Source organism: Ictalurus punctatus, chromosome 17 (assembly GCF_001660625.3).
Source record: "Ictalurus punctatus breed USDA103 chromosome 17, Coco_2.0, whole genome shotgun sequence".
Classification (NCBI taxonomy): Eukaryota; Metazoa; Chordata; class Actinopteri; order Siluriformes; family Ictaluridae; genus Ictalurus; species Ictalurus punctatus.
The window spans coordinates 5,725,345-5,748,016 of record NC_030432.2 but is presented as its reverse complement, the minus strand read 5'-3'; the positions used below and the strand labels follow the sequence as shown (position 1 = coordinate 5,748,016).

General features: G+C 38.7%; 1 protein-coding gene across 1 annotated transcript in view; it reads left to right on the top strand.

Annotated features, from left to right (window-relative positions):
- tyw1 (tRNA-yW synthesizing protein 1 homolog (S. cerevisiae)) overlaps positions 1-22,672 on the top strand; it is a 72,000-nt gene that overhangs the window by 48,253 nt on the left and 1,075 nt on the right. Inside the window, exons 14-15 of the mRNA XM_017491497.3 lie at positions 6,644-6,754; positions 14,327-14,494. Of these exons, the coding sequence (XP_017346986.1) occupies positions 6,644-6,754; positions 14,327-14,494 (279 nt within the window). The remainder of the gene's footprint in view (positions 1-6,643; positions 6,755-14,326; positions 14,495-22,672) is intronic.

Genomic DNA, 22,672 nt, shown 5'->3' with positions numbered 1-22,672 from the left:
GGAGAACATTGCACAGTAAGGATTAAATGATGAAGTTACACAGCAAGAAGCTGCTAAAAAGGACAGTGAGATCAACAGCGTGAGAATCAGTTGGTCACAATGCACAATACCATGAAAAATAGAACAAAAAATTAAAAAACTACGTATGGGGCTGTACATATGCGCCAATGCATTTTTTATCAACGTTTGGGACAACAGAATAATAAAAATTAACCAGACAAGCTTTGCTTTGCTGCTGCAGGCAATGGCTAGTTTTACAGTAAAGATACCGATGCTGTTTATTATTAGGCACCTATGGTATCTGTTAGTTTCTTCTTCTTCTTCTTCTTCTTCTTCTTCTTCTTCCCCACTTGCGAGTTTATGGCAGCCCTATGAACCGTAAGTAGGAAAATGAAGAAATTTGGCACACTCATACATTTGACCATGAATATTATCTGTACCAATTATGGGCCCTCTATGCCCAACTCTATAGCGCCACCACTAGTTCAAAAATTCACTTGTCAAATGGTTAGAAATGTTGTAAATTTTGTCCTTGAGAAATGTAGTTCATCAGATTACTCACCTCATGGTGATTGCAATGCATATCTTCCATTATGACTCCACCCATTACACTGGTCACCATTTTGAAATGTACAGAATTCAGTTTTTTCGCTACTCCTCATACAAATTTTGTCCAATTCTTACCAAAATTGGCTCAGATGATCATTGGATGGAATTTTGATATTCATAATTGTTCAGAAGTTATGATCCAGTATCTGTTAACTTTCTAACTAATGCTTTTCTGTGCTCATTCTCACCTTGGCATTTTCTCCTCAGCATCAAAGTAAAGCTGCATTCTCTGTGTGGCGCACTGATAAACAACATTATATTTATGATATATGCACTCGTTCTAATATGTATTCGTTTCTATGGTGTACAAATGGTGTCACAGGTGCTTGTATGGGGGACGTTCCACATAAACAGATTTGAAAAACTTTGTTCAGGATGGAGGGCTTTGTGGTTTTCAGTCTCAGAGCTTTTATCATCGTCTTTCATTGCTTTCACGGACTCGGTTGCAGTTATTTTGAGAGAATCTGGCAGATATGTGGAGATGGAGCTTGGGTAAAGTGGAAACTGTTTTGCATTGTTTGTCTCCCTGGTAAGTGCGCTGTGCTGCCGTAGAGAAGACAAAGCTGTTGGAAAGCCTTAAGTGAATGAAGTGGTGCTGAAAAATGCAATATAAAGCTCAGGTGTAGTAAAGGACCATTCACACCTACATACACACACACATGAAAAACGAACATAAAAGGTGTTTTACTGTCAAAAGCTGCTTTACCTGGTGGTAGGTTTTACTAGTATTAATACCATCTCCACTCCGCCTGAAACCTTATTTCTCAAAACAAGCAAACAAAAAACACATAAGATTTCAGTAATATAAAAAAAGTTTAGGAGCTGATATTCATAGGGACCTGTATGGCAGATGCTACACATAAGACTAATAATAAATTGATTGAAAATGTCTTGCTATTTAACAAAGGAAATGGTTGATATGGTGAACATCAACTACAGTTGTGCTCAAATTGACATACCCCTTGCAGAATCTTAATAATTGAATGTTAATAATTGATCAGAGGAATCATTTAAATAATAACTGAATTTACACAAATGGACCCATTCAAAAGTTTACATACGCTTGACGTCGTTACCTGGATGATCCACGACTGTGTTTATGTTTTGTGAGAGTTGTTCATGAGTCTCTTGTTTGTCCTGAGCAGTTAAACTGCCCACTGTTCTTCAGAAAAACCCTCCAGGTCCTGCACATTCTTTACTTTTCCAGCATCTTCTGCATATTCGACCCCTTTCCAAGATTGGCTGGCTATTTGATTTTGAGATCCATTTTTTCACACTGAGGACAACTGAGGGACTCGTACACAGCTTTTACAAAAGGCAAACTTTTGAACAGGATGATCAGTGTAATGATCAGTAATGATCAGTGTAAATTATTATTTTGTTTAAAGATCTTGTTTATTTTTTTCCATTTAGTACTGCACTTCAGAAGCGTCATGAGATATTTTCATGCTTCCCAGAAGACAAAATAATAATTTGCACAGATCCTGTTCAAGTGTGTCATAGTTGTGTACGAGTCCCTCAGTTGTCCTCAGGGCAGTACTAAATAAATAAATAAATAAACCCCCAAAATGCCATTTTAATGATTCCTCTTCCTTTTTACAATTATTAACATTTTGCAGATTCTGCAAGGGGTGTGTAAATTTATGAGCACAACTGTATGTGAGGAGACTTTGATTAACATTAACATTTACGGGAGGAGTCTCCAGTGTCAGTACTTTGTAACAATCAAAGGTAAAGCGGTTCCTTTACCAGTCTGTTCAGGATTTTGCTGAGGGGTTTTTTTTTGTTGTTGTTATTGTTACGGCCAAAAATGCTTGATTTTGCTGCGGCTTTTTTGGGGGGGGTTTCTTGCGGAAAACTACTTGAATTGGTGAAATTTAAATTGCACAGGGATGTTTTCTGGTAAACGAGACGTTTTAGCTGTACTCTTGTTTGACACACATGAATCGAAGAGTGCTTTGACTGAATGCCCGTTGTGATGATGTCGCATCTTGGCCCAAATCTGTGTAAACTCTGCAGTAACTTCGGAGAAATGACACGCGCCTTCGAATATTTCGGAGTTTGCTCGATTTTTGTCATTGCAGAAATGAATGCAAAGATCGAGGAATCCTGGAGGGACTGCTTTACACTTTCCATCCAGGGGAAAAGTTAAGGATGGAAGACTTTTCTCTGTAACACCCTACAGTGTTTTTCTTTTCATCTTATTAACTTCAAGAGAAAGTACAGCAATAGCAAGGACAGAAGTGATGACTACATAAATAAATAATTTCATAAATAATGCATTATTGAATAAATAAGTACCAACTTGGTAAAACTTTAAAACCTTTTGATAAATGGTGTAATAAAGCAGCTCTTGGTAGTGAGTTCGGAGGACTGTATTTTTCTACTGAACACACTATAGTTGATGAGCTTTCAGTTTATGCGCTGCGAGGGAAAGCAGCATGGATAATTTGGCCAACATGATCGTCCTCAACTCGGTGACCTTAAATCTGCAGCATGAAAATGTGCGTTGTTATTCAGGTGACTGAAAGCAGTGCATTAGACCCACCACTGCTATTTCAGCCTGTCCATCTGATCACATGCGGATTTATTGCATTTATTGCAAGTAATTTTGGAAATAGTCTGTTTGGAAATGTCAAAACCTGAATCTAAGAAGATAAAACATGAGATCTCATTCATTCATGATTCAAAGCTGAATTATCAAGCGCAATCTCAAAATATGAGGAAAAATATGAACTTGCTCACAGGTATCATATACTACATTTAGTCTATTTTAAAACTAAAGGCTACGTCTAAAGACAAAGGACTGTTTACGGTACATTCAGTCCAGGTGCTCCTTATTTCTCCTGAAGCTTTGTGTTCTGCTGCTCTGCATCTTCAAGTATTGCATTTTTGATGAGATCAGCCATCAGACTCTGAGCTTTGCTTCTATACAGAGTGTGTCCTTGGCTCATCTTGTTTTCTGCATGGATGAACTGTGTTCTTCCAGCTGGGATAATCTTTCCAAGACTCTAATCTTATTCAGGTTTCTTGAACTCTTGAAAGGAAACCTTTTGGGCTATAATTCGTTTTTATACAGAACGCCAAAGCATGTGTTGAATTTGGGATATAAAAATTTTTTCAGTAAATATATGTCCAATGAGGTTATTCACATGAAATTGTCACCAGACATCAGTATTAACTCAAGAAATCTGGAAATATAAAGAATTCACAACGTTATAGTCCGTAAATGAAGTTATGTAATAAAGTGGAATGAGACAGGAAAAAAGTATTGAACTGAAATTGATTTAATACTCAGTGGAGAAGTTTGTTTGTAATGACGGCTTCAAGGCGCTTCCCGTATAAAGAAATTAATGTTCCGCAGTATTCAGGTGTGATTTTGACCCATTCTTCTAAACATATTGTCTTTAAATCTTGTTCAATTGGACTCAAGTCAGGTGATTGACTGGGCCATTCTAACACCTTGATTTTTTTTCTCTGAAACCAATTGAGAGTTTTCTTTGCTGTATGCTTTGGATCGTTGTCCTGCTGGAAGCTCCACCCACGTATCATCATCATCCTGGTGGATGGCAGCAGGTTCTTCTCAAGAATCTCCCGGTAAAGGGCTCCATTCATCGTTCCTTCAGTTATATGAAGTCTGCCAGTACCATGTGATGAAAAACGGCCCCACACCATGATGCTTCCACCTCCAGACTTCACTGTTGGTGTAGTGTTTTAAAGGTGATGTGCAGGGAAATTTCTTCTCCACACTTGGTGTGTAGTTTGACAGACAAAAAGTTCAATTTTGCTCTCGTCTGACCAGACTACACTCTCCCAGTAGTTCATAGTCTTGTCCAAATGAGTTGTAGCAAACTTTAAACGAGCTTCGACATGCCTTTTCTTTAGTAATGGAGTCTTGTGGTGTGAGTGTGAGCAGTGGAGTGCACTGCCTATTGTTTTCTCTGTGACGATGGCACCTGCTGCCTCCAAGTGTTTCTGGAGCTCTTTCCGAGTGGTCCTTGGCTCTCAGGCTACTCTTCTGATTATTCTTATGACTCCCTGGTCAGAAATCTTGTGAGGAGCTCCTGTGCGTGTCCAGTTGATGACAAAGTGATGTTGCTTCCACTTGTGGATAATGGCCACAATGGTGTTTACTGGAGAATTCAGAAGTTCTGAAATACGTCTGTATCTGATTCCATCAATATGTTTTGCAACCATAAGGTTGTGAAGGTCTTGGGAGAGCGCTTTGCTTTTACCCATCATGAGATGTTTCTTGTGCGACACCTTGGTAACGAAAAGTCTTTTTATAGACCATCAATTTACTAACACAGCTGATATTAATTTGCACAGATAGGGGGTATAATTACTTACGGATTTCAGCTGGTTCCTTGCCTTACCCTGCCTTGGAGAACTGCTTTTTCTTAGCGTGTTCAATACTTTTTTCACGTGTCATTCCACTTTTTTACACATAACTTTATTTATGTTCTTTAATGTTGTGAATTCTTTATATTTGTGGATTTCTTGAGTTAATACTGATGTCTGGTGAAAATTTCATGTGAATAACCTCATTGGACTTTGACGGGATTTTTGACGCATCCAATAGTTATTTCTCCCACTATATATACTATGATACTTGGTGAAATATCTCTTTTTCACTAAGAGAGCACTTTTCAGTCGATTAGAATCATATGTAAATGTTCAGCCATTTGAATGCTTAGAACTGTGCACTATTACTGATTTGGTCAATCAGAAACATTTACTGCTTACCCAAACTAATTGACGTAATATTCTGAGACAACTGTGGTGAGTAATCTCCTTTATTTCTTGCAGACAGTGAGATGTAATTATTCTTGAATCATTACGTTGTGTATTGAAACTGTTTTAAAAGAAAGATTTCACTTCACTGACTACAGCTGAATTTGTGGTATGATTAATGTGTATTTTTGGCATCAGCATGTACAGTACCTAATTCCAGGAATCTGTTTTCAGCACAGTGGTGCAGCAGGTAGCGTTGCCACCTCACAGCTCAAGAAACTGTGTATACAGTCTGTGTGGAGTTTGGCTTTGTTTTCCACATATCTGTATGGGTTTTCCGGGTTCTCTGGTTTCCTCTCACCTCTGAAAAACATGTCTATAGGCGGTGTGGTGGATTAGGATAAATTGCCTTAGGTGTGAATAAGAAAGTGTGTGTGTGTGTGTGTGTGTGTGTGTGTGTGTGTGTGTGTGTGTCCAGTGATGCATGGCACCCGGTGATGCACTGATGCCCCATCCAAGGTGAATTCTCACATTATGCCCAGTCTTCCTTTTATACCTTGCTGATTCACTGAGGAAGAAACTGTTACTGAAGATGAAAAATAAAAAAAGTTTATCATGCCTCATCACCTTTTTTGCTCATTATACTCTCAAGAGAAAATCTTTTTTCCCCCTGACATTTTCCTTTGAATAAATTTGAAATTACCAGGAAACAACTCTCGCTCTCTCGCTCTCTCTCTCTCTCTCTCTCTCTCTCTCGCTCTCTTGATGCAAATTCTTCGATCTTTTGACAGATTATGTAACAGACCTTGCAAGTTATTCTTAGAAATATTAAAAAGCGCAAGATATTCTCCAGAATGATTGACAGGGGAAATCAGCAGCCACAGAAATGAGGAGTAGCCATTGTCAGAGGAATGTATTGACCTTCCTTTAGAGCTTCTGTGCTGATGCATTCTGGGTAATGATATAGGAGTAGGACTGTTGAGAGATCAGGAGAGACTTGCTCTGTTTCACTTAATTGTTTCAAGCATTGTTAAAGTCAAAAACTCTCAGGAAGATTATAAGAATGCAGCTTTTAAAAGTCAACAGCTTTGTATCTTCCTCTGGAATATGTTTACATGGCTTATTGAGGCATTAGCTGTGGTCTGTCTTTGGGGCAAGATGGGGTGTTTTTTTCCCTTTTTAACCCCAAATAGTTTTTAGACATTGTGCTTCACCAAGCAGTGTATGATCATGAGTTGTATGATCTATTTGTTAGATCACTTTTGTTGAAGATTCTCTGTTTGTCTCTTGCCCTTTGTAGCAACAGCGCACAGTATACCGCCTGACCCTGGTGAAGGCCTGGAACGTAGACGAACTGAAAGCCTACGCTGAACTCATTGCCCTGGGACAGCCGGACTTCATCGAGGTCAAGGTAAGCTGCTCGCTGCATATCTGATTCTTCTTAACATTCGTGAGCCCTTTATAGTTCGCAAGATCATATCAGTCACAAATGTTGCCCTTTAAGCAAAGGTTCTTTTAAATTCCTTCACACAGAACAGGTCTGTATTTTGTTCTTGCTTTGTAAGCACCTCAGTCAGATCACTGTGGTCTCCAAGGCTGCAAATGACTAGGCTTGTGTTTGAAGCTGGAACAGGAGGACAAGCGAGGTGTATCAGGTCTACCAAAACAGGTCCCCAGACACTGAATCGAGAATCTGTGCTCTAGTTCATTAGCGAGAGAAACACATAATGACCCACTCATTACATTTACTCCATGGCCAAGTGGACGAGAAATGAATCGAGACTATCAGCGAGTTTAATTCACTTCTTTTCTTTCTTTTTTTTGTAAGATGAATTATTTTGCTTTTGGGAGGAAAGAAAATCAATGTACTGAGAAATTACTGGAAGTGTTGAACTAATTATTATAAATGTTGTAGTGTGATAACAGCTTAATTTTTTTTTTTTGATTTTCATAACTTTTCAAGTATTTTAAAAACCTATTATTTTTTTTTTAGCCATTTGACTCTTCAGTGCTTGACTTGTACTGGGAAATTTGAACAAAACTGAACTAAGATATATACACAATCAGCACTCCATGGAAAAAAAAAATGAATTAAAAATGAGTGGTATTCTAAAATCACTATGCTGCACTGAAAAGATTAAGTGAGAGCTCATATCCATTCTGATAAATTGTAAAAATACACAGATACACTGACATGCTCCTGTAGAATTTGCTGGTACAATCCAGAATCCATAGGTCCATCAATAATGGCAAGTCTTCCAGGACTTGAGACAGCAAAGCAGCTCCAACCCAGGGGGTTTGATACTGCCACCCTCATGCTTCATGCTTGGGATGAGGTTCTAATGTTGGAATGCAGTGTTTGGTTTTCTCCAAACGTAATGCTTTTCATTTAAACAAAAAAAGTTCTATTTTGGATTCATCTGTCTACAGAACGTTCTTCCAAAAGTTGTCCGGCTTATCTGTGTGGTCTCTGTTCTTTTTGGAGAATAGTGGCTTCCTTATTGCTATCCTGCCATACACACTGATGGTGGACTCATGATCCTTGACATTACTCAATGCAAGAGTGGCCTGCAGGTCCTTAGATGTTCCCCTAGGGTTCTTTGTGACTTCCCGTAATATTATTTGCCGGGCCCTTGGAGTGATTTTTGCTGGAAGACCACTCCTTGGGAGAGTCACAGTGGTGCTGAATTTCTTCCGTTTATATATATTCTGCCTCACAGTGGATTGGTGGAGGCCAAATCAAAAGGTTTTGTAACCTTTTCCAGCCTGGTCAGCATCAATAACTCTTTTTCCGAGGTCCTCAATAATCTCATTTGATTGAGGTATGGTACACTTTTCATAAACCTTTGTGGTGCCCTTCACATGAATTCTTCCTGCCCCGCACTCTTATATCTGCCATTATGTCAATTATTAAGGCGAGGGAAGCTTGCAGGACAGCAGTGATGCTCCTGATCCCATTTAGAAGCCATTCAACAGCCTCTCGATGCTCGACTGCAAAACAGGCTCGGCGCATTTCAATTCCAAACTGAAGCAGCCTTTAATTTTGACATGCTGTTTCCTAGCAACAATACTCGAGCAGCTTTGACGGACAGTGGGATGCAAGGATTTGTGTGATCACTTCTCAGTAAAAAACCCCAAAAGAATGTGAGAGATTCCTCTGAATATTGCGGTTCAGAAGTTTGCCACTACCGGCCTGCTTTTTTAATAAAGTGTTAACAGTATTTATGGGGATACATAAAATCCTTTTCTGCTCTGCTTTCCTTCTATTAGTGAGTAGTTATCTTCAAAATTGGAGGATGAATTAAATCTTCAGGAACTCATTATAATTAATAACATCTCTTTGCTTTAATGACACTAATGGCAGTATACAAATTATGTAACTGCCCTTACAAAAATGTCCCTGGTCTTTTGGAGGAAAGGGTCATTATTCTTGAGTGTAATGCTCTAACTGAATGTTTAATTTGCTGATTTCCAGAAGCAGAGGTCCAATGTTTTTTTCCCCCTCTTCATTATTATTCTTTATGCATATGCTGAAGAGCACTAATTTCTCTCCGGTGAAGGAGATTCTGCAGCATTCTACATATATATATATATATATATATATATATATATATATATATATATATATATATATATATATATATATATATATATATATATATATATATATATAATATGTATATAATATGTATATATATGTGTGTGTGTGTGTATGTGTATATATATATATATATATATATATATATATATATATATATATATATATATATATATATATATATAAAGGGTTTTTTTGTTTGTTTTAATAAACAACTAGGTTCTAGGTTGTTTGTTTTATACAGTATCTCACTGTATGATTTCAGTAATATTCTGTAAACTTTCCAGATTATTTGACAGCAATTTCCTGGCAGCAGATCACATTTTAGATAAATCCATGTAGATATAAGTACAGTATAAAACAAAATGCAATATAATCCACTACCTTAGCATTGGTTTATGCTATTTACGTGATTTACAAGTGAAGCAGGATACAACTGAGCATGTTAAGGGTATAATGTAACTGCAGGTATTTGTAATATTTCCTTTTAATCCACATGAGCCGAGCTTTTTTTCATGAAGAATGAACCCATTAAAAGCTGCAGTATAGTTTGTAGGTAATGTGAAGTAACTCTTATTCTGAACACAGGCAGACATTCGTTTCTGTACAAACACAGATTTGAACCAAGCAATACAATAAGATGGATTTGTGGTGGTGTTTTTTTAAACACAGGGAAATTTATGGGAAATTTATGGGATTATTAGTTCAGTAAAAGTATTGAACATAACTTTTCAAGAAATGAACAAAAATATACAATAAGAAAGAAGAAAAACACTTTGAAACTGAAAACAGTGAACTCCGGGCCAAAAATCTAACCTGGTCTTCAAATAAACAGTATTCATGGTTTATGAACACGCTGCAAAAGAGTTTTCGCTTACTATATAATATATAATATATATATATATATATATATGTATGTGTTCTCCCCGTGCTGCGGGGGTTTCCTCTGGGTACTCCGGTTTCCTCCCCCAGTCCAAAGACATGCATGGTAGGCTGATTGGCATGTCTAAAGTGTCTGTAGTGTATGAATGGGTGTATGAGTGTGTATGTGAGGGTGTGCCCACATGTGTGAGGGTGTACCCCGCCTTGTGCCCGATGCTTCCTGGGATGGGCTCCAGGTTCCCCCGCGACCCTGAAAAGGAGTAAGCAGTTGAAGATGGATGGATGGATGGATGGATGGATGTGTATATATAATATACAGGTGTGCCCAAAAGTTTGCATACCCCATGCAGAATCTGCTAAATCTTAATACTGCTAACAAAAATTAAAAAAAAAAAAAAGTTTTTTATTTAGTACTGTCCTGAATAAGCTATTTCACATAAGATGTTTACATATAGTCCAATTATAGCTGAGTTTATATAAAGATTACCCCATTAAAAAGTTTACATACACTCGATCCTTAATACTGTGTCGTTGCCTTGATGATCCACGACTGTGTTTATGTTTTGTGAGAGTTGTTCATGAGTCTCTTGTTTGTCCTGAGCAGTTAAACTGTCCACTGTTCTTCAGAAAAACCCTCCAGGTCCCGCACAGTCTTTACTTTTCCAGCATCTTCTGCATATTCGATCCCTTTTCCAACAGCGGCGATATGATGTTGAGATCCATCTTTTCAACTGTATATGCTATGCATACATTTTCTATATTTTTACTTTTAAATTTTATTTACATTTTCAATATTTATTTTTCTTTCTTATTTTATCTTCATTTTCTATTTACGTTATTTCTTACGTTATTTCTTTTTTATGGTCTTTTAGAGACCATAGATCAACATACTTATCAAGTTTTTTGACGATACAACTTTGATGATAACCATGTGTTTTTTGTTTTTTTTTAAGTAACCAAGTCATCATTAAAAATCCACATGCAGATCATCAAAACAATGCAGTCTACCGAATTTCAGCTCAATCTGACTTACGGTTCCTTTCAAATGTGAGTGTTATTTTAGGTGGTCTTAACATACACGTACTTTTTTGTGACGTGTGTCAGCAGTTATTCAGATTATTATCCACTTATACAGATCTTAGGTAAAGATGCTTTACTGGCCTTGTATCTGCCATTTTAGTCATTAATGTAACTGCAAAGAGAAAAACACAATTATTACATGGATGGCTATTTTGAGATGTTTCCTAATAGAGGTTTTGTGATCCTCAGAGATTCAACTCAGGTCGTAACCGTAGTAAATTGCTTTTGGGATTTATTGTCTCGAGGCTTGTATTCATTCTCATGTCCTGAGGAGTTCAATATTTTTCACACACAGTGACGTTTTGAAAGGCGGTGTGTGTGAGTAGTGGTCTGCAGTATGCTGCAGAAAAAATGTTCCGCTTGTAAAAACTTTTAGATGAAATGTAGACGTTCTTTAGCAAGCCCTGAACAAGACCACTTATTTGCATCATTCGATTTCCTTTTGGCCTTGTGTGTTCATTTCCCTCTTTTTGAGACTTTGTTTTCTTCAGATGATTGTTTGGGGAAGGTTTTGTCCCTGATTTCATAATAATAAAACCTTTTTCTTGATTAGTTCACCTTCAGTGACTTCAATAAATTCATAGCTGCCAAGAAGATCTATTGATGTTACAGACTAATGGCGACAAAATGGCTGTAGATGAAGAGCTGGAATAAGATAGTGCCTTACTCAGTGTCTGTTTTTTGTAGTGTAGGATGAATAATGCGGTTGTTTTTCCAAACAAAGAGCAAGGCCAAGCTTTCTCTTTCTCATACAGAACATTTATGGACTAATACTTAGGATAATAATAAACTTTATTTTATAAAGCGCCTTCAAAAGCAGCTTCTCAAAGCGCTGTACGCAAATAAGCAGTACACAGAATTTTTTTTTATAAAGGTTAATAACAATAACAACAACAATAATAAAATAAGACATCAGCAGTCTTGAGTTGAGCTTTAAAATTGCCAAAGGTCTGAGCTTCCCTAAGTTCGAAAGGAACAGAGTTCCGAAGAGAAGGAGCATTGAAAGAAAAAGCCCTGTCACACATAGATTTAATCGTGTTTGTGGAACAGATAACAGATTACACTGTGAGGAGCGCAGTCTGCGATTTCGGGTGTAAGGGATTAATAAAGCAGATAAGTAATGAGGAGCCAAGCCATGTAATGCTTTGTATGTCAGCATCATGATCTTAAAATCGACACGGAACCTGACCGGGAGCCAGTGCAAGGACTCCGGAACAGGAGTAATATGATCGTATTTCCTGGTCCCAGTCAGGATCCTGGCAGCAGAGTTTTGTTCATATTGCAGTTTATTGATTGTGGATTTAGAAACTCCGGCTGAAAGGGCGTTACAGTAATCTAGCCGAGTGACGACGATTGAGTTAATCAGTTTTTCAGCTACAGGGAAGTTCAGCATAGGGCGCAGTCTAGCTATATTTCTGAGGTGAAAAGAGGATGCTTTAACAGTGCTCTGAACCAAAAAATCAAACGTAAGGCCCGTATCAAAAATTACTCCAAGGTTCCCCATTTTACTCCGAGTCTCTAGAACAGAGCCTTCAACAAATAAAGACAGTGGACCAGCTTTGAGAATTTGCTGACGGGAACCTATAAGCATACCTTCAGTTTTCCCGCTATTCAGGTGCAGAAAATTATTATTCATCCATGTTTTTATCTCAGAAATACAATCAGAAAGAAAAGAAACGATTTGGGTATCGTCAGCATAAAATTGATAACGGAGGCCGAGCGATCGCAGCAGATGCCCAAGTGGAGATAAATAAATATTGAAAAGTAAAGGGCCTGAAACTGATCCCTGAGGAACACCAGTGAGCACAGAGCTAGGATGACTTTGATCGTCAGTTTCACGGAATACAGTGTACGGACTTGAGGGTCACCATGTGCATACAGATAGATTCACCATGAATGAATTAATCAGGCACTGTTAATATGTAGCACTCATGTGGTTCCTTAGACTGCTGAATAAACTGAACAATATGCTCTCGCTGTGTGTGGTCCGGTGTCTTGCCGGCTGCTTCCACAGCTCATTTTCCCTGATCATTGTAGCGTCTATGAACGGAATATCACCCTCTCTTATGTGATTGTTCACGTTGGTTGAAATGAGCTGGTCTTCTCATGCTCAATTATGCATATAACCAAATCAGCTTTTCGTGCACTGCTGTGCTCTTGGCCTGCGTGTGTGTACGTGTATATATATATGTGTGTGTGTGTATGTGTATGTATGTATATATATATATATATATGTATAATATGTGTATGTGTGTATATATGTGTATAAGTAGACCTGCAGGAGGTGGGGGTGTAGTTTAGTGTGAGGGGAGGAGCTCACGTGCACTCTTACCCTGAGTCCTTCTGTCGTCTCTAAGCAGAAAGATTGTTACAAACATATTCTGAGGTTTATGTTTTAGTCTTTTGTATGTTGCTGGGGTTTGAATCTTGGAAATGATCTTTTTAAATGTAACCGGGTTCTGGATGTACTACGTTTTGAACCTGCTTCAGACGTAATTAGGCCACATTCTGTGCAAAAAAAACTCCAAAAACTGTGCGTTGTGTACAAAACAGACACAGAAGCTTAAATGTATTGCTTATGCCTCATGTATGCGGAAACGTACACAACACAAAATGCACTTCTCTCCCTCATCTATGCGCATTTGCGAGGCAAAGGTGGAGAAATGAGAAGTCTGGCTGATTTGACATATTCTGTTCGATGTAGCACATTTCGGGTGCTCAGTGGTGGACAGATTTGTGTTGCCAGGTGTAGGTTTTCAAATGAAGAATGAATGAATCTTGAATAAATTAAACACCGCATCAGAAGCATCACTTTTGTGACATTTTTTATGTTCCAGAAGACAGAAAATCTTTTCTACAAAGCAGATTATGCGCATAGATTATTTTTTTCATTGGAATTAAATTAATGGTATACCAGCCGTATTAATGTTTTACACACTATTTACTTGTTCTGACATATCCATAGCTTATTGTGACTACACAAGTACAACGAGATATCGTTTGGAGCAAGACATGACAAAACCTATCAAATACAGTTGAGGTCATAAATTTACATACCCCTTGCAGTTCTGCCCTGAATAAGCTAATTCACATAACCAGTGTTTACTTGTAGTCCACAAGACACAATAATAACTGAATTTATTAATAATAAATGAACCAGTTCAGAAGTTTACATACGCTTGATTCTTAATACTGTGCGTCGTTACCTGGATGATCAACGACTCTGTTTATGTTTTGTGAGAGTTGTTCATGAGTCCCTTGTTTGTCCTGAGCAGTTAAACCACCCCCTGTTCTTCAGAAAAATCCTCCAGGTCCGTTAACAGTGAAGTAAAAATGCAGAATGGGATATTTCTCCTCTATTGCTGTTGTTTGGCTTTTTATTTTTTTGCTACAGTTGTACAGTGTTGTTCTCTTCCATTTTAGGGAGTAACCTACTGTGGCGAGAGCTCAGCCAGCAATCTGACCATGGCCAACGTGCCCTGGCATGAGGAGGTCGTCCACTTTGTGCAGCAGCTCGCCAGCCTCCTGCCCGACTACGACATCGCCTGCGAACACGAGCACTCGAACTGCCTGTTACTAGCCCATCATAAGGTGATTTTCCACACACGCTTTCACATGTGCTTGTAAAATAACAAACTCTCGCACCATGTAAATGAGTGCAGTCATTCTCTGCATCGTTTTCAGGCTAGGCTTCTTTGTTTTTATGAACAGAATTCTGATACATTTCTGATAAATATGAACAATCCATTTTGTTTGCCTGTCCTTCATATCACTTTTTACAGGGTTTGCACCGATCATTTTCAGCCTTTACCACTTACAAATCCAAACATTTAAGTACATGGTATTTTCTTTTTTCTATTTACAGTGTATATGTGCTCTAGATTCTTACTGAGATTTTTCTCTGACATGGTGGCACCCAGTGGAGTTTTTCCATATCATGCACAAATTGAAGCCTAATTATTATTATTATTATTATTATTATTATTATTATTATTGTTATATTGTCGCTATTATAGTTGTTTTTCTGCATTATGATAAACCCTCTGCAAATGAGCCTAGATCTGACAGTAGCGCTGTCCAACTCGATTACTTTCACAATCTGCAATCTACACTAAATCAGTTATGGAAGATTAATGATGGATGCACCTTAGCGTCAGCTGTCAACCATACAGTTCATAATTTCTCTACGTGCTTTATGCTGAACAGTAGGGACATATCTATCTTCATAACGATCATCTCAGAGCTACACAGCAGTATAGTGCACTCATATCCTATCACCACTCTAATAGTGTATTTGAAGCCATAAAGATAGTAATTCTAAATTGGATGGTGAGTCAGTGAGAGTGGAACAGTCACTATTCACACCCACACAGCCAGGAGGAGAGAGAGGCTGTGAGTGTGCAGTGTGTACAGACTGAAGTGTGTGTCTGTGACCTAAGAGACGTCAGCAGGACAGTCTAATATCTATTAAGTCCATTATCTCATGTGTTTTTATTGAGATATTGCCTTGGGATTTTTTTTTAGCTGCCGCCATCCCTCATGATTCATTACCACAGTTGTACATTTGTGCTTTTTGTTTTCTTGAAAATGAGCGTGCTGGAACAGTCTGTTTGGGTTAATCTGAACTTACACGAACACTTGCTGTCAGAGCATCCCCATTGGATGACCATTAAGGCCACCTATCACCATCATCTTATTACTATGTCTTAGATGAGAGGTTGAGGGTGTGTAACGCAAAAGAGGCATATTATCTATCATGTTCTGTCTTGCAAGCTGACTGCCTCTAAATAAAAATGGTACCCACCAGGGAAAGTTTTCCTTTACCATTTATTTTCCAAAGGATCAGTTTACATAGCGTTAGTTTACAGTGGAAAAACTCAAAATGATTAGCTGGCATGTTATAAACTATACTACAGTAAAGGTCCACCACTTCTTAAGTCCTTCTATCTCAGTCTACGTCTCCTTATTCAGTGTCCGTTGTGTCTCATTCAAATCATACATTCTCCTCTGTAAGTATTGGAACAAAAAACCTTCACAGGGCAGGGGTGAAAGTATCACAATCCATTGTTCGAAGAAGACATAGTGAGCTGAAATATAGAGGTCATACCCACAAGATGCAAACCACTCGTAAGTAGTAAGAATCAGAAAGCCAGGGTGGAATTCGCAGAGAAATATAGAGATGAGCAACAAAAGTTCTGGAACCAAGATTAACCAAGATTTATCAAAGTGATGGAAAGGCGAAGGAGTGGATAAGGAAAGGATCTGCTCAAGATCCAAAACATACACTCATCGGTCAAGCATGGTGGAGGTAGCGTCATGGCTTGGGGTTGCATGGCTGCTTCTGGAACAGGCTCACTAATCTTTATTGATGATGTAACTCATGATGGTAGCAGCAGAATGAATTCAGAAGTCTGCAGGAACATTATGTCTGCTAATTTGCTATTGGATGCTAATCCAATCTCATTGGGAGGAGGTTCATCATGCAGCAAGATAATGATCACAACAAAGGACTTCATCAGGGAGTAAAAAATTGGAAGGTTTTAGACTGGCAAAGTCAATCACCAGACCTTAACCCAGTTGAGCTTGTATTTCAAATCCTGAAGAGGAGACTGAAGGGAGATCCCCCCCCCCCCCCCCCCCCCCCCCCCAAAAAAAAAAAAAAAAAAAACCCAACAACTGAAATAAGCTTCTCTTCACAAAAGAAGAATGCAGCAGTCTGGTGATGTCATTGGGTCACTGGCTTGACGCAGTTATTGCAAGCAAGGGATATGCAACCAAATATGAAATGTTATTTACTGTAAGACAAACTGTTCCAATACTTTTGCTCACCTAAAAGTTGGGTGGTGTGTGGGTGCCATGTCAGTGGTCACCAACCGTCTTCCTTGAGCTCTAAATCCTGCAGGTTTCTTATCTCCAACCAAAATCTAACACCTGTTTTAGTTGATCAAGAACTTCTTAAGGCAAGGATTAGATGGTCAGGTGGGCACGGTTATGGTTAGAGCTAAAGTCATCAGGAACGTAGATCTCCAGGAACAAGGTTGGTGACCACTGTTCTAAGATGTAAATATCAGGAAATGAAATCTGAAATTCTGATCCATTATCTCATGTTCATCTTTTGATCTCAAACCCAAATGTCTTCAGTGTATAGCAAAAACAAAAGAACTGACCTTGCCCTTCCTATACTTTTGGAGGGAACTGTACCTGAAAACCTTTAAGTGGTATCACTCAGGTCCTTGAACATGAGCGCAATGAGGAGTAGTCAGACATTTTAAAATTGATTTTAAATTACTGTTGCTTACCTATCCGACTTTACATGGTGAAGCTTCGGAATATATTGGTGAATTGTTAGTTCCCTATGCGAGTGGCAGGTCTTTGAGGTCTTCTAATCAAAGGCTTTTATCTGTTCAAAGAACACGATTGAAGCGAAGGGAGGGACTGTGCTTTTGCTGCACATGCCCTTAAACTTTCAGTCTTCTCCTTGATATTTGACTCTCTGATTCTATAGCTTCTTTTAAGACACGGCTTAAAACCCATTTTTATGTTTTAGCTTTTAGCACAGGTAGCGTCTTTGTTTTTTTCATGTTCATTTGTTGGTGTTTTATTGTTTCTGTGTGTTGTTGGCAGTCTTGTGTGTATTGTTATTTTATGGTGTGGTTTTTTTTTTTTCTTCTTAGATTTGGTTTTAATATTTTATTGCGAAGCACCTTATAGCCTTCCGCTTAGAAAAGTGCAATATAAATATAGTTTTACTTGCTTATTTACTTACTTACTTTAGATATGTGTATGTAGCCTTAAATCTTTGAGTTTTCAAGGTTTAAATAGCAGCTAGCTAATGTTAACTTGTCAAACAAATGGTCATGACCTGCAAACGAGATAAATTGTATAGTTAGCTAGATACTTTGTGGGTGAAGGAGAATTAGCTTAGTAGTATAATGAATTACATGCATTGTGTAAAAGTGTTATCTTGCGAACAACTTCAGCCTTAAGAACTTACCTCAAGATGCTTCTTTACATCTCATATTTCTTTTCTGATTGAAAGCTCTGATCGAGTTTGATTACTTCATTTCCATACACCAATACTACTGGCCCACTGATGCTTTAGTTTACTGACCCATAATAAGTTTGAGCATATACTTAAGTCATTTCATATCCGAATATACAGTGTTTTTCATCTGAATTAATGTATTATATTAAATGTGCAGTCTTAGTCATGCTTTTCTGTACCTCAGTTGCATATGTTTTGTGTTCAGTGCTGCAATGTCACATGTTATCATCATTGTTATGGTTTGTCCAGAATTAATTACTGTTGCTGTACCTGGCAAATACTAGCTCAAGCTGTTTTGGATTTGGTCAGAGTTTATTTGATGCTTTTTATGCCATGAACATGGTATGATGGTTGATGCAAAACAGATTAAGATCACGAACAAAGAACACAAATTGTCTTAAAGATGCTGCAATTGCGCCGCAGATTCCTTGCATAATTTTAAGCTAGAAATGTGCAGAGAATTGGCTTGATTACCGGGGGAATGTCAGCTTTGACAAGTTATCATATGGCCAGAGCCATATCTCCCTGCAGCTCTTGCCTGGTTTCCCACTGATGCTAAGCAGGGTTGAGTCTGGCCAGTATCTGGATGGGAGGCCTGCTGGGGAAAACTAAGGTTGCTGCTGGAAGTGGTATTAGTGAGGCCAGCAGGGGGCGCTCACCCTGTGGTCTGTGTGGGTCCTAATGCCCCAGTATAGTGACGGGGATGCTATACTGTAAAAACAGCACCGTCTTTTGGATGAGACGTTAAACCAAGGTCCCGACTCTCTGTGGTCATTAAAAATTCCCCCATTGGCCCTTCTCTATCATGGCCCCGTAATAATCCCCATCTCTGAATTGGCTACATCACTCTCTCCTCTCCACTAATTGTGTGTGGTGGGTGTTCTGGCGCACTATGGCTGCCGTCGCATCATCCAGGTGGATGTTACACACTAGCAGTGGTTGAGGAGATCCCCCCCATCCTATGTAAAGCACTTTGAGTGTCTAGAAAAGCGTTATACAAATGTAAGGAATTATTATTATTATTATTATTATTATTATCATTCGATCCCCAGAGCTCTGATTATACAGTAAGTTTCATATTGAGAATGGAAAAGTGAGATCAGTGTGTCCCTAACAACTGCACCTAGAATGCTTCCAAACCTTTGTTTCTCCCTTTCCTACAGGTGTGTAAGTAGCTCAAGGTATGAGATTACAGGCGAGGTGGTGATGAGTTCCCAGCCTCCAGCAGCACTAGTTCTGGCCTCACTTGAACACTCATCTACTCACTGCTGCTTTTTTTTCACCAGTGACCCAAGGGGGCTCACACAAGCACTTTAGTCGAGTAAATTACTCTGTAATGAAAAAACACAGCTCAGGAGGACTTGCCCCACAAGGAGATACATTTAAAGACTTGCTAGACTTACCAGGGAGACAGCTCACGGCATGGCACTAACAGAATGAGTAGGAACGGAAGCTGTGTCATTTTTTCTACATCATAATGTCTGAGTGAAACAAGACGCACTCAGGATTATTAATGCAGATAGGAAAGCCAAGCTGGGCTCGCATTGTGTCTTAAGGGTTTCGTTAACTGCGCCATGGATTTCCGTTTGGTGTAGCTAATGCAGATGTTATTTAGGCACCCGGTTGTCTTGTTTGTTTAAGGGACTTTCCTGTCTGCTATTGCATGCTCACATCACTATTCAGGAAGGTTGGTCCCTCTGGTGAAACTGTAATGGTTCTATGTACAGTGCTGATTTCTTCTGTTTGTGTGTATCTCATGCTAAATTGTTTCAGACATTAAAACAAGATCAAAGATAAAACAAAGGCAACCTGAGTAAACACAAAATAGAGTTTTTAAATGATAATGTTATTTATTGAAGCAAAAAAGTTATCCAATACCAACTGGGCCTGTGTGAAAATGTATTTGCCCACGTAGTTACTAATTCCCCAAATCTATGAAACTGCGTTCATAATGGGGTACAGCTGGACTAGACTCAACCAGACCTGACTACTGCAAACTCTGTTCAATCACATCAACACTTAAACAGAACTTTTTCAACAGCATGAAGTTGGTTAAAAGTTCTTACCCAGTAACACACTATACCAAAGTTGAAAGAAATTCCAGAAATGACGAGGAAGAAGGTGTTTGAAATACATCAGTCTGGGAAGGGGTACAAAGCTATTTCAAGATATTCTCCAAATGGAAAAACTCGGCACAGTAGTGAAACTTCCCCGAAGTGTCCGGCCTTCCAAAATTCCTCCAAGAGCACAGCAACTACTCATCCAGGATGTCGCAAAAGAGCTAAGGACAACATCAAAGGACCTACAGGCCTGTCTTGCATCAATAATGGTCACTGTTCATGAAAAACTGGACAAAAATGGCCTCCATGGAAGAGTGGCGAGGTGAAAACCACTGCTAACCCAGGAGAACATTAAAGCTCGTCTGAATTTTGCCAAAACACACCTTGATGATCCTCAAACCTTTTGGGAGAATGTTCTGTGGACTGATGAGTGGAAAGTGGAACTGTTTAGAAGACAGGGGTCCCGTTACATCTGACGTAAACCAAACACCGAATTCCACAAAAAGATCATCATACCTACAGTTGAGCATGGTGGAGGTAGTGTGATGGTGTGGGGATGCTTTACTGCTTCAGGGCCTGGACAACTTACAGTAATTGAGGGAAACATGAATTCTGCTCTCTACCAGAAAATCCTAAAGGAGAATGTCTGGTGTTCAGTCTGTAAGAAACTCAAGCGCAACTGGATTATGCAGCAAGACAATGATCCAAATCATAGAAGTAAGTCCTAGTCCTAGAAGTAAGTGAAAGACTGATCTCCAGTTATCATAAGCGTTTGGTTGCAGTTATTGCTGCTAAAGCTGGCGCAACCAGATTTTACATTTAAGGGGGCAGTTAGTTTTTCACATTGGTGAAAGGTGTTGAATAACTTTTTTTATTTGCTTCAATAATAAAAAAGAAATAAAAACTGCAGTGTGTGTTTAATGAGGTTTCCTTTGTTTTATGTTGTATTTCATTTGAAGATCTAAAATTATTTAATGACATATACACAAAAATATAAGAAATACTTTTTCACAGCACTGTAAAACATACCAGAGGGTTTCAGTCCGACAGCATTCAGAAGAGAATCCCTTTAGGAAGAACCATTTCATCCACAGATGATTTTTGACTCCCTCCATGATCCAAAGATATATTTAGACTGTGAAGAAGACAACATAAATATTGTTCTAAGAGAAGCTTTGTGGAGACTTAAAGCCACGTCTCCTTTACTGTCACCTCTCACTGCCACCTGATGAACAACCCACAGCGCTTTATTTAGGAGATGCTAAGGGTAAAGATCAGGACATGAGGCATGTGGCTAATTATTCACCTTACTGGTGTGAAATGTAATCAGTTCAACTGGTCAGTAAAGCCACTCCCAGTTCCGTTAATTTAAATGCATTACTAATACAAGCAAAATGAAGTAGTATTCACATCTTTAGAGATTGCTGAGTAGAATTAAAATATTTTGGATGCAAATCGAATCGAATTATTTGGGATTTCGATTGAATACATGAGCTTTTTACCTTTATGGTTTGAATTGAACTTTAGCATATGGATTGGTGTGTTTACTGCAAGTTGATCAGAAAAATGGATAACATGGGCAAAAAAAAAAAAAAAGGAAATTATTTGTGAAAAATAGTTGTATAAGAGATTTTTCTTTGGGCAGCATGGTTCAATCCCGAGTGCTAATTACTGTCTGTTTGGAGTTTCACATGTCGTGTCCATGTGGGTTTCCTCTGGGTTCTTCTGTGTCTACTACCACCCAAAACAAAGGTGGAAAGGCTACTCTAAAATGTCCCGTGTGTGGGCGTGCTGACCTGCGATGAACTGCTGTCCCATCCATGGTGTAGTCGTCTCTTAGACCAGGGGTTCCCAAACGTTTCCAGGGCAAGGCCCCCCAAACGGCATTAACATTTGACTGAGGCCCCCCTTTTGCAAGATGTCTTTAAAACACATTAAAAATACAGACTTCTGAATATATCCCCCTTTTTTTTTTAAATTAATGATTACATCTTACATCTTTGCATTACATTACATTAGGAATTGAGTGTGTGTGTGTGTGTGTGTGTGTGTGTGTGTGTGTGTGTGTGTGTGTGTGTGTGTGTGGTTGTCTTGAGAGTGAGAATTTATTTTTCACACCACATTGTTGAGGCCCCCCGGGCGCCCCCTGGCTGCCCCCAAGAGGGCTGCGGCCCCCACTTTGAAAACCACTGCCTTAAACCCTGTATTAGATAGATGGGAAATTCACCCGTTACATCAGCACAGAGCATTAGAGATAAATTTAACATTATAAATGAAACAAAATAAGGTTAAATATGTGTATACATGTAAATAAAAAGAAAAGGAATACAGTGTAAGAGTGTGATGTGGTAGTGCAGTGGGGTGTAAACATTGTAGATACAGCAGCAGATTGAGTTTAATTAAAGTCACATGAGCTTCTATAAATGGCTGCCTCTAGCACGGCGCCCTCGTGAAACGGGATCAGTTTTAGATCCGTTTCAATGTTACAAGGATAAAGTGATTACTGAAGATTTACTGAGTCTCCTGAAGAAACATCTTAGTGCAGAAGAGGAACTACAGGTCTCATTAGTCGAAGATCAATTCTGTCAGACAGGCAAGTTCTCCTTCACTCGCTTAATTCTTCTCAACCTTCTCTTGTTTTGTGTTCTGCATAATCTCCTTACA